Consider the following 13,217-nt stretch of genomic DNA (forward strand, 5'->3'; position numbering starts at 1 on the left):
CCCAGCATTCAACACATTTTCTACACAGGCCATATTGAAATTTGAAATAGGTTGTGAAATGTGTGACTAGTTTGACTGTAATGTTTGCTTTTGAGTTTATTTAGGCTCTGTGTTCATGCTGCTTCTGAAGGTATTTAATTAAGATAGCTTAGAGAGTTCCCTGGTGGTCCAGTGGCTGGGACCCCACACTTCCGCTGCAGGGGGCGCGGGTTCAGTCCCTGGCCGGGAACTAGACTCCTGCAGGCTGTGCAGCACAGCCAAAAAAAAGGATGGTTAGCTAAAATATTCAAAGTGTAACTAACAATTAAGAATGAAACTAGATAGCAGTTTCAGAAGGAGTAGGTAGATAACTAAGGCCCTAAGATAAGTTGATTACTAAATTTGAATTTTACAGCAAAGGTCAAAATTTTAAAATAGAAAAAGACATTTTTTGAAAGAAAAATCTGTTACTACCCTATGGATTATACTTAGTAGAGAATTTAAAATACTATGTAAAACTTAAGGGTTCTAAAATTTTCTCTTTGTCATGTAGTTCAATATTAGGCTCTAATTTTTCTCCCATAAAAGAAGTAAGCATTAGGGAAGAGGGACAAACTACTGAGCAAAAAGAAGTGTAGGAAAAACTCAAGGGTGTGGAGATAGCCCTTGGATAACAAATTAGCACTAATTTTTGAAGCTTTAAAAAAAAAATATTAAGTGTTTATTACTTAATAAACTTACTTAAAATTATATATACTTAAAAATATATATATACTTAAAATATACTTATTATTAAGTATAAAAGTATGTGATCACATTTTAATTTTATACTTTTTATTCTAATTTTTCTTGTATCTGTGTATATATATTTCACATAGTAGTAATATATTGATTACTTTTATAGTTTGATTTTTTAGTTTATAGTCTAATAAGCTTATGTTAGTATTGTTTATGCCATAATTTAATCAGTCCCAACTTATTGGTTTTTTTTTTCAATTTCTTCAATAATAAAAAATGACATAGTTTCTACTGCTCCCCACCCCAAAGTCTTTGTGCTAAAATAATAGAAATGTTGGATCCAAGAGTTAAGAATGTTTTATGAGATAGTACAAATTCCTGTAAACCTCTAGCTTTAAGACTTACAATGATGCAGAGTGAGACAACAAACCCTACTACGTTTCATGGACTCATCCTTTCATTTTAAATGTTTCTTTAGAAATGGTTCACCAAACCACCAGCCAGAGCCACCCCCTCCAGTCACAGATGTAAGTCCAAAGTTAAATGTCAGTTACTGGCCATGTCTAATAATACGTTGGTGACTGTGTGATTCAGTAGAAATTCTCAACTTTTAGAGAGTATTATTCACTCCTTCGCTAAGCAAACATTAAATTTTGACTAAGAACCAGATACTGTGCTGTATTTAAGGAACTTTTGGTCTAGTGGGGAGGATAAAGATGGAATTTCATGGATATCTTGCATGGTTAGAGGAAGAAGACCTGACGTATAAACAGCTTCCGCGCAAACTCCGTCTGAATGTGGGTGTATTTGGCTGTTGTAATGTTTACCTTTTTAAAGTTGAGTCTATTTGGTTACCAAAAAAAATACTTTCCCTTTTTCAGAACCTCTTGCCAACAACCACACCTCAGGAGGCTCAGCAGTGGTTGCATCGAAACCGTTTCTCCACATTCACGAGGCTTTTTACAAACTTCTCAGGTTAAATTTGCTTGTCCTTTGTTTTGCCAGCATGGGATTTCTTTTATACTCTAGGAACTCCTGATATTCCTGTGCTGTGTGTGTGTACTGGGGGAGGGAGGGGTGGCTCTTAATGCATTTTTCTGATTAAATGAATTTCATTGAACTCTTCAGATTTTCTCATCAGCTGCAACTGTGCTGTGAAATACTCAAAAAGAAAACCCTCTTAAACTCATTTTAAAATATTTATTCTATGCAATACCTTTAAAATATATTATCCATACAGTATTTTATCAAGGAGCATTGCAGGTAGTCTGAAATTTCCCCCCTGAGATTACTATCTTTTCTTTGCACATTCCACTTTTATTTAGCATCTTCTGTGTACCACGTATGGTAGGAATATATAAATAGATAAGGCATCGTTCCTGTTCAGTCACCATCTAGTATCAAAGAAAATCCAAATCAAAATAAAACCTTGAAAGAAGGAAAACAAATAGTTGTGATGCATTAGATAAATGTAGACAAAGTGAAGCATTTGGAGAAGGATCTGGAGTTAGGGAACATGTGTGATGCATGAGGTAAATCTTGAGGGCTGAGGAGGAGTCTGTTAGCGGAAGAATATTTTAGGCAGGAGGAACAACTTACTTATTAGGCATGATCAGTATGATGAAAGCATAGGGTTGAATGAGTAAGTTAATTGGGTCGGAATTGAGAAGGGAGAGGATGCAGAGGCCAGGTCATGGAAGGCTTTATATACCATGCAAGAGATTATGACTATAGCTTACTGGTAATGAGGTGTCCTTGTAAGAGTCCATTTTAAAAGTCATTGACAAAGAGAATCTTTGCCTTTATCACCCATTTGCTTATATTTATTACAGGAGCAGATTTATTGAAACTAACTAGAGATGATGTGATTCAAATCTGTGGCCCTGCAGATGGAATCAGACTTTTTAATGCATTAAAAGGCCGGTATGTAATTAGTGTTAAAATATCAGTGGGGTTGGATTCCAAATGGATTTGGATTCAGGGACTCTTCACAATACTCTTTGTGCAGCTAAATACATCTTGTCAGAACATTCTATTTGAATGCCAGCTGTGTGCCAAATAAAGATGAAAATTGTCATTTCCTGTACTTGATCCAAGAAATTCCTCACGATATTTCATTTTTCATTTCCAGGTAGTTTTTTTCATTTAATTAAATATTCATTGTCCCTATTATGAGCCATTGGGTTTGGTGATACATTGATGAGCTTTCTGGAGAGAGAGAGATAAAGATGATATACAATAAGTATTTTGAATAGTAATAAGTGTTTTAAAGAAAAACAAACAAAAACAAAGTTGTAGCTTGTAGAGTACTCAGAATATAGTCAGGAAAGACCTTTCTGCAGAGGGGATATTTAAACTGAGTTATGTTGGGGAGGGAGGTGGGAGGGGGGTTCATGTTTGGGAACACATGTAAGAATTAAAGATTTTAAAATAAAAAAACTAAAAAACTAAAAAAAGAAAATAAATAAACTGAGTTATGAGAAGGATGGACGCTTTGGAGTCATGAGGGAAGAAGGTTCTATGGAGAAGAAACAGCAGGTACAAAGGTCCTGAACTCAGTTTTACTAGAGAAGAGATCATTCTTAGGTTTCGGCAGGAATTCATGGAATGTCTGCTTAATACAGAGTAAGAGTAATCCCTGAGAGTAATTAAGCAGACTAATTAATGTCTGCTTAATTTCAAGTCTCTGTTTGGGATTTACAATTTAAAGTAGATAGTAGTAATATTGATGGGAAAAAAATGTAGGTCAGTGCCATAGAACCAAATCAGTGACTAAATAATGAAATAAGATTATGAAGTATTTTTGTTTATTATTGGAGATATAAAATCAAGTTGGAAACTTTTAAGCAAAGAGGTGAAATTCAAGGGTTGATTACTAGGCAAGAAAGAATGGATCATTCCTTTTTAAATGTGTTATCTACAGAGCATTTAGAAGTAGGAAGGAATAAGGCGATCAGAGCGAGAGGTGATTCAGTATGGTTGTCTATGAAGAAAGAACAGAAGAAAGGCTAAAGCTGACTAGGAGGCAGTCGTGAGGGAAATGAGATTTTTCTAGTCTGTGGCATTGGTGCTCTTAAGTAAAAGGTATATCTTTGAACCGTACAAAACAGCGGCTTGCACATACTGAGTCCTTCTAACCTTTACATCAAAGGTTACAAACTCTGACTACAGAGGCCACATGTAAATGGGTGACAGTCCAGTCTAGGGTGCACGGAAGAATGCGTGTGCACCGTGCCTGTGGGACAGCTGATTGGGTTCTGCTTTGTAGAATGAGGACCTTGGCTTTTTCAAGGAAAACCAGAGATCCAGAGGTTGATGATGCCTTCTGTTGGAATGAATTCAGTTAGACACAGACACGCCGCAGCGAGGAGTAATAATGCCTAGCAAATGAGCTACACTGGCCCAAGGGCTGCCAGTGTCCAACCTGTGCTCTATCGGATTAGACACAAAGGTTCTTCCGTGAAATGTGCTCTCCATGAGAAATGTGACTGACAGTTGGTTTTCCTCTCCTCCTCCTCAGGATGGTGCGCCCAAGGCTAACTATTTATGTTTGTCAGGAATCCTTGCAGCTAAGGGAGCAGCAGCAACAGCAGCAGAATCAGCAGAAACATGAGGATGGAGACTCAAATGGTACTTTCTTCGGTAGGTCGTTCTGGACAGGCCAGGACAGATATGAAGGAAAACGAAGAGATGACTTACGAGCATGTGTGATGGGAATTTATCAGGCAGCAGAGTCAGTATTTGCTAAAAGTAATGGTAATTGCTCTAATGTTTATTGAGTTCCTAATATACACCGGGCACTATTCTCAGCATTTTTACAGGTTTTAATTTTTACGGCTGGTGTCTCCTCATTGCAATATATTTTATTGTTTCTTCCCCAACATTCAGGTGAAGAAAATGAGGCTTAGGGATATTAAGTAACTTGCCCCAGGTCACAGAGCTGGCAAGTGATTGAGCTGGGATTTCCGTTCAGGCAGTCTGCTTCTGCGTCCTTTAGAAAAAGTGGGCATTCATAGTGATGAGATTGCCTTTAAGAGCAGAGAAACTCTGTGCTGACTGTCTTTGCTTTCTCCCTTTTGCAGTTTACCATGCCATCTACCTAGAAGAACTGACAGCTGTTGAACTGACAGAAAAAATTGCTCAGCTTTTCAGCATTTCGCCTTGCCAGATCAGCCAGATCTACAAGCAGGGGCCAACAGGCATCCATGTGCTCATTAGCGATGAGGTAGATTGTTAGCACAGCTGAATCACCAGATGACAGTGATCTGTCTGGGCATATGACGGGAGCAGGAGCTGTTCCATGGGGGCAGCATGCTCTGTTTTCCAAGACAAGACGTTTTCAAACATTTTTGTTTGTTTACCTCCTAAGATTTTTTTAAAACTGTGCATCCCCTTGCACAGTTTTGGGTTGACTTAAAAGTTTTTAAGTTTAAATAGTGGGGAAAATGTGCCCATTTGGGGTCATATTATAGGACATATAAAAATGAAATGATTGCTTTACTTTTCTAACTATGTTTCATGTAACCTGAATACAAGAGTAATTTAATACCACTGTCATTTGTTTAAAAAAATACATGAATATACTTTTTAACGGAATATTTATATCATTTGTTTTCTTAAGCTGATATTTTCATTCACTTCCCCCATAGAATTTTATCTTACCATAGTCTACTTTTATGCTTGAATGTCTTTTATTAGTTTTTCCTACTATATTACTTTGAAACAAAAACTTGTTTCAGTAAAAATTTTAAATTATTTGTTCTGGATAAAATTATCACCATAATTATACAATTGATTAAAGCAACATAAATGTATTATATATTTTGATATTTTGATAAGTAATTGTTAAACATTAAGAAAAAATTTATTAAAAGTACATCTGGGAAGTTCCCTGGTAACCTCATGGTTAGGATTCCGGGCTTTCACTGCCAAGGCCTGGTTTAATTCCTGGTCCAGGAACCACAAGTCATGTAACTTGGCCAAAAATAAATAAATAAACACAATACAATGAAAGTGCATATATTAATGAGATGGATGAGATTAACTGATTCCTTACCCTTTCTCCCAGACACAATTAATTCATAGATAAATACTGCCTATTACTAGAATGAAATAGAGTTCAACATCAATTCCATCCCCTGTTTTTTCCCCTAGATAAGAAGTACTGTGGAATCTGATTCACATAAATTAATAGATAGGAATGGATGAAGTTTGCTATAGTAGCATTGCTGGTTTTTTTTTTTTTTTAACTTCTGGGTTATGTGCCAAAAATTACATAGTGATGGTATCAAAAATTATTTTGAATCATCTGTCATTTGACAGTCTGTGGTTAGGTCACCCTTCAAGTCTGGTGAAAAGAATTGAAAACTTCATGGCTCCACGACTATATCACCTAGTCACTCTAGTTCTCATTTGCAATTACACTTTTGCATGCTGAAGGCTTTTATAGCCTAGGGCAGTGCATCTCCATAAGATTTCAGGAGGGTGAAACTCTTGCCTTTACTTTATAAAATGGGGTAAAGGAGTTTGAAAAGGGAAGTGAGAAAGGAAAACAAGAGGTTCTCAGGTGGTTTTAGGAGAGATATAGATGTTTAATTCCTCCCATATGGGCCTGTCTGGGTCTATGTGCCCCTTGGAAAGTCTGGGGGTTAACCCAGGAAAATGCTTTCTCGAACTTTAAGAAAGCTATTTCAGCTTTTAAAGCTTTTGAAAACTAAACAGGAGAGAAAACAAAACAAAGGATTCTTTTTCATTTATATCTAATATGATAAAAAGCCGCATAGACAAAATAAATACAGAAAACCAAGGTTTTTAATGATCAGCAAAATTTCCTGCTTTTTTCAGATGATACAGAACTTTCAGGAAGAAGCCTGTTTTATTCTGGACACAATGAAAGGTAATAAAAATTAAGATAAATGCCTTTTTCAAAGGAGTCTGAGGGTTTTTTTAAATAGTGATTCTTTGAGGAGAGAGGGAAAATATTAACCACCATATTTGAGATAAAGAATGTGACATCATTGGAGATTGCTTCTTTGTGTGAATTGGCTTCTTGCCATTGTCAGGGTAGACAAAGTGTGACTTTCTGCCATCATCTTTTACCTTCCATGGACAAGTGATGAAACTGAGGCAAAATGTTGTTTTTCTAGTGTATATTTATTACACGTATTCTGTGATAATTAATAAGTATACTACACTTTGTCCTCCTGTTTTTTCTTTCCCTAAAGAACCTTAGCACATATATTTTTCTCCTTCTGTGTTTTGGAGGTGACTAAAGATGACTCTTTTTTCTTTTTCTTACAGCAGAAACCAATGATAGCTATCATATCATACTGAAGTAGATATGGCTGCTGCTTCCTTCACCCATGGGAAATTCTCCTCTTGGAGGGGATCACAAATGGAGATTTGAACGGCTGTAGGAACCTGACCTGTCTGACTATGTGGGGGAGTCAGAGGCAGAGGCAGAACCCCAGCCATCTGTGTTGGGGCACACATGGATTTCTGCCTGACAGGCATTTCTGCAACTGTTTCTTAGTTAACATTTCTGGATTCTACTGTTGTTGAATATCAATAGAAACTCCACATCATTTAGGGTGTGTGTGTAGGGCATAATGATGATGAGAATTGTGTGATATTTAATGGAAAGATGTTAAATTTTGTGGTATGCAGCCCATGTAATTTTTTTTCTAACATAAAAGCAAACATCTGTATTCCATAAGACCAGATCCTCAGTCTTTTTTGCCTGTGGAAACTTCATCAAAGAAGAGAAATTTGGAGAAAGAACAAAATTCTTCTTTTAATTCCCCCATAATTCTATGACGAATAGTAATTTTGGCTAACATTTATTGTACATTTAGTTGTGCCAGGCAGTGTGATAAATTCTTTAAATGGATTATCTTGTTTAAATCCTCTTAATAACCCTGTATGAAGTAGGTAATAATGATCCCTAATTGAAGATAAGGAAATGGAGTCACAGGGTGGCTAAGGAGCTTGCTGAGTAACAGGCAGCTAGTAGATAGTGACATGAAGTGCAAACCCAGGCAGGCTGACTCGTATTCACTGCTGCCCATGACTGCCACCCTCACAGTCCTCTGTGCATGCCATCCTTTCTTACTGTGGCTCCGCTGGTGAATCACACATAACAGTGAGCAAGAACTGACAGGTTAACACCCAAAGGGACAAACCACACCTGAATGATGAACTAATCAAGAGCTACAAAAAATGAAAACACAGACACTTTCAAAGCATCATTAGTTGTCAGATTCACAGAATTTAAGGCAGTGAAAACCAGAGATTATCTGTTATTCCCCAAATTCACTATTCTTGAATGACCTCAAACTATTTATTAATGGGTTAGACTAACCTCTGCTTTCTCTTTCCCCTCTGCATCTTGTCTTGGGATAGGAAGTTCTTTTACTCATGTAGCGTTCTTTTATATAAGCTTTACAATTCATTCCCATCCCATTCACATTCTTACCATATACTTTAGTTCTTCTGATTGTAATTGTGTGCGCTTGTGTGTGTGCATGTGTAAAGTAAGACTGTGGGTCATGTTTTCACATGTAAAGTTTTATCCAGAAATCCCTCTACGTGTTATGCTGAGGTGAAAAATGATAATGTTCAAAAGATTCTGTATTGGATTTGGATCTGTGTGTGTGTGTGTATTTTTAAGCATTTGATAAAGTTTAAATGTTTTTATACAGAGATTTTTGTTGTTGTTCATTAAAATCAACCTGCAAAATGGTCTTGATTTCTTTTGATTTGAAAGAAATTGAAAATTTTGAAACTGGAAAATTAAGTCAAATGACTTTATTCAAAATTGACCTGGACAGCTTGACATATTAAGCCAAAATACTTTTTTAGTGACTGATTACTGGATGTCTCTATTTTTCTTTGTGGGGGGAGACATTTCTAATTGTATTATGTTCCTAAGACTGGTTCTCAGCCTCAAGGGAGTCAGCTGTCTCCCCAGCAGGATGCTAATTTTTATTTTTATTTATTTATTTATTCCAGACCTCTGAATGTTAGGCTGGGAGGGTTGGACTTTTAAGGTCCTTTCTAAATCTGAATCTGTGACTCTTGTTTACTGTAAATGATACACAGAATTCTATTAATATATTTACTATAAATTTTATACTTGATAATTTTTACTTGGGGTTAGAGGATTTTTTAAGAGTAGTTCTCAGATTTATATAGAGATGAATTTATATGTTTGTAATCATAGATCCTCAAATTAACTAGAACATCTCTTAGGCTTTCTTTAGCTCCAAAAAAATATTTATAGTGCCAGTGCTGTATAATTGGTAAGAATTGGTATAGTGATAGAACATTGTAATTATTCAGTTTCCTTTAAAAATTTTTCATTTCTTCACTATCGATCTTTTCAATTCAATGAAAAATTTAAACTAGCTTTTTCATAATGAAAGTAATACACAAAGTGATAAGTTCAACAATAAAGAAGTAACTTTTTCTACTTATAATAACTTTATTAAAGTATAACTTTTTCTACTTATGTCCTAGTCCCACTCTATAGAGGTAGTCATTGCAAAAAGTTTCTCTCTCAAACACACACGAACACACACACATATGCAGATGGGCTCATGTAGTTTTGATGGTCTGCAGTTTTCTTTTTTGTATTTAACATGTCTTGAACACCTTTCTATATTAGAATTTATAGTTTGACATCATTCTTTTGAGAAATGGTCATTCCCTATGAATGGCATTTAGGCTAAGTCCATTTAAGCATATATTCTAATATTTTTTTGCATTTATTTCTAAAATACCTTCCAAGAAACAAAGTTGGCTGGATTTTACCTCTTTAACCATGTGATAGTTGGTATTTAAAATAAAGAAGATGGTTTAATATTTCCATTAGAGTGAGGCTATATAAGGAGAAGAGTTAGATTTTAGACCCTCCTGAGAACTGTAGTAGCATCCTATTTGACTTAGCATTGTCAGCACTGTTCCCTTGAAGTATAATAGGTTCCATCTAGAAGAATCTATAGTATAAAGACTTTGATAGTTAAAAGGGAGACATTGGAAAGTAAAAGGATCATTGCAGAATTCTTAAGGATTGAATACCAGTCACAACATAAAATGTGACTACTAAGTAATGAGGTCCCATATTATGCCCCAATGATAAGAATGTTTGCCCACATAAATGATTTATTTAAGAAGCCATTTAAAGGGAGCAGAAATGGAGGTTGTCATTTTGTCTGGAAAGAGATTACAATATGACAAATACAAGACAACTAGAGTCTGAGAGATCTGGGAAAGTGAGGTCCTCATGATGGGGTGGACGTGATTCCTGGAAGTCTGGCACCGTCAGGCACTGGATACACTGTGAGGGGCAGAGCATGATCTGACCACTGTGAGTTGGAGGAGCAAGGGGAAGCTTGGCAAGTGGAGAAGGCTTGGCATAGTGGAACTAACCATGTCTCATTTAGGCCTAATGAAAGAGTGTTCTGAAAACCCTTTGTATCCCCAAGTGTTCTGAGAAAGTCTTTTGTATAGGGTTGCTGCAGAGATTTGGGCTATCTTCAAACTTCCATGAAGTATTGGCTGAAGCTTCAGCATTTAGTTTTGAAAGTAACACAAATTTCAGATGCAGATGTTTGAAGTCAGGACTGAGTTTTTCCTTCTCCACTGAAGCTTTTTCCTCTGGCCAATACCTAATAATTCCAGGTAACTGGGGACCCAAGAGCTCAAACTGAGCCTTTGTATCATTTTTCTGAATTTTTAGTCGGCTTTCTTGGCTACGGATGGTTCCTCTATGGCAATTTGATCTGTTATGGCTTCTGCTGGTCTGTTACGAAAACTCTAGCCTCACTGGGAATGGCACAAATGCTCCCATCTAGCTGTATCTTTTTACTGATATATAAAATAGTCCTATCTCATTCTTTTGCTTCTCCTAAAAACTGCTCACATTTTCTCAGTTGTGAGCTAAGGTTTTTCCTGCTAAAATATATTCATTTTTGTGATTAAATTTTTGTTTCATTATACAAACTCCAAGACTTAAATGAAGAAGAAAGATGCTCTATGTGATGTGACATTAATGGCATCAGTACTTGTTTTCTGTTTTATTAATATTTTATTTCTTCTCCTTGCTGCTTTTAATGACCTTTTATTTTACCTTTGACCTTAAACTCCCATCTATTTCTACTTCCTCCCTTTTTCCTCATCTTTCCTCTTCACATCCAGATTTCTTTTATATTTTTCTTTATGAATACTGGCCTGTTCAACAGATTAATTTGAAAATTGCAACTAAATCTAGCATTTGTAAAAGTTGTTTATGGGCTTCCCTGGTGGCCCAGTGGTATAGAATCTGCCTACTAATGTAGGAGATGTGGGTTCGATCCCTGATCTGGGAAGATCCCACATGCTGTGGAGCAGCTAAGCCCTTGCACCACAACGAGAGCCTGTGCTCCAGAGCTGGGGAGACGCCACTGCTGAGCCCACTCGCCCGAGAGCTTGCGCTCCATAGCACGAGAAGCCACGGTGAGAGGCCTGTGCACTGCAACGAGAGTAACGTCCCCTCACCACAATCAGAGAAAAGCCAGAGCAGGGCTGAAGACCCAGCACAGCCAACTTAAAAAGAAAAGTTGCATATGAATTACAATTTTCAGTTGGATTAATATCAATTATAAGTAAACGGTATTTAAAAAATACTAATGTGTTACTTACTATGTGCTATGCTGTGCTTAGTTGCTCAGTCATGTCCAACTCTTTGCAACCCCATGGACTGTAGCCTGCCAGGCTCCTCTGTCCATGGGATTCTCCAGGCAAGAATAGTGGAGTGGGTTGCCTTATGCCCTCTAGCTCTTCCCAACCTTGGGATCAAACCCAGGTCTCCTGCATTGCGGGCAGATTCTATACTGTCTGAGCCACCAGGGAAGCCCTCAGGAGGTAAACAGCAATCTGCAGTGATTAAAGTGAGGAATGTGTACCTCACCCAAACAGTACTATTTTGTATTATGTGGAATCTTTGGGGACATGGGTAATAACCTAGGTTTATTCTATTCTATGAATCTATGTTTTCATATATTTGTGTAAGGTGAGGTACACATTCCTCATTTTAATCACTGCAGACTGCTGTTTTCTTTGAGTTCTTTTTTTTTTTTTTAAATCACTGAATCGCCAGTGAATTCCCTCTTTCTGAATTCTAATGTCTAATTTTTCATTTAAGGGTTTAATTAATATCTTTCCTTAGACATCTGTATAACTTTGCTTCAGCCTTTCATTCACCTTTTTTAGGTTTATTAAGCTTGACTTCTCTAAATTCATCCTTGTACTCTAGCTCCTCAAAAATGGTTGTTACTTTGCTTTATTAATAGGTTTTTGTGTGTATTATACACTTATGTAGATCAATTTGTGAATGTCTTGTTTTTTGAAACCTTCCGTGATAAAACATACAGCTTCTTCTTATTTGTGCTTTTCAACTGCTATGGTCCTGTCTTTCTCCCAGATTTGCTCTACTGATCTCTTTTGGTTAGTGTGGAATTAGTCACAAAGTTGCCTGTCTCTCTAGATCTGGATTCTAATTAAATGTAAATTAGTAAAGTAACATACAGCCTCAGGGCTAAATCTACAGATTCCCTATTGAAAAACAAATAACAGTGGCTTGGATTTGTATCTTAACTCTTTTTCTCTAAGCATCACAGCGCATAGTATCCTCTGATCTATTCATTTTCAGCCTCCCAGGAGAATGTACTCTTTTATCTTTTGTTTGGTAAAGAGTGGTTGATAAAATGTATATTTTGGTGTCAGATGAAACCCTTGTTCAAATCTCAAATCTTGGCTCTTCCTGGATGTGACCTTGGACAAAACAATCTCTTAAACCCCAACTTTCTCATCTTAAAAAGGAGATAATTCTTAATTCATAGGGTTGTTAAGGAGATTACAAAGGATAATAAGTATAAAATAGTTATATCTTGTTGCAGTTTTATTCCCTTGCTTAATAAATTTAGGATACTATTGAAGGCAAGATCACCTCTACGTGTAGATATAATCAAAAGACAGATGTATAAACACTGACCAGGATATAAAATGTGACCTTTGGCTTTTGTCTTTGTTGTTCTTGATTATCTGTCTTTCCTTCCTACTTGAGTTTTTTGCCCCTAAAACCCACCCAGTCATGAATTATGCATGGTCTGGAACAAAACAGTCACATTTAGAGTTAGATGTCATGTCCATTGCTATAATTTACATATTAATGTTAGCGTTTCTCTTTTACTTGTCCTTATAACTTCTACTCTACTGCACTCCTAGTCTTTTGACCCCCACTGGTCCTGCTTGGGCTGTAAGCAGAATCACAATTATTATGAGTGAACTGGCACCACTGTAATAACTTACCTAGTGATTCTATCAAGACAATGAAGTACGGTGAACAAGTGGCTCTGTGAGAAGTGGTTGTGATGTTTGTTCTAACAATCCAGATGATCTTTTTGACTGATCTACAGCTTACTGGCAAACTGGATTCTCTCAAAGGATGTGCTAACTTTGCT

At 36.6% G+C, this 13,217-nt stretch overlaps 1 protein-coding gene across 3 annotated transcripts in view; it reads left to right on the top strand.

Moving 5' to 3' along the window:
* TFCP2 (transcription factor CP2) overlaps positions 1-8,458 on the top strand; it is a 49,590-nt gene extending 41,132 nt beyond the window's left edge. Inside the window, exons 9-15 of one of the 3 annotated variants that reach the window (XM_005679954.3) lie at positions 1,196-1,244; positions 1,599-1,692; positions 2,550-2,640; positions 4,238-4,359; positions 4,800-4,942; positions 6,562-6,613; positions 7,018-8,458. In XM_005679954.3, the coding sequence (XP_005680011.1) occupies positions 1,196-1,244; positions 1,599-1,692; positions 2,550-2,640; positions 4,238-4,359; positions 4,800-4,942; positions 6,562-6,613; positions 7,018-7,055 (589 nt within the window). In that variant the 3' untranslated portion in view covers positions 7,056-8,458. The remainder of the gene's footprint in view (positions 1-1,195; positions 1,245-1,598; positions 1,693-2,549; positions 2,641-4,237; positions 4,360-4,799; positions 4,943-6,561; positions 6,614-7,017) is intronic. The other 2 variants (XM_005679955.3, XM_005679956.3) reach the window with 2 other exon arrangements.

This window comes from Capra hircus, chromosome 5 (genome assembly GCF_001704415.2).
Source record: "Capra hircus breed San Clemente chromosome 5, ASM170441v1, whole genome shotgun sequence".
Classification (NCBI taxonomy): Eukaryota; Metazoa; Chordata; class Mammalia; order Artiodactyla; family Bovidae; genus Capra; species Capra hircus.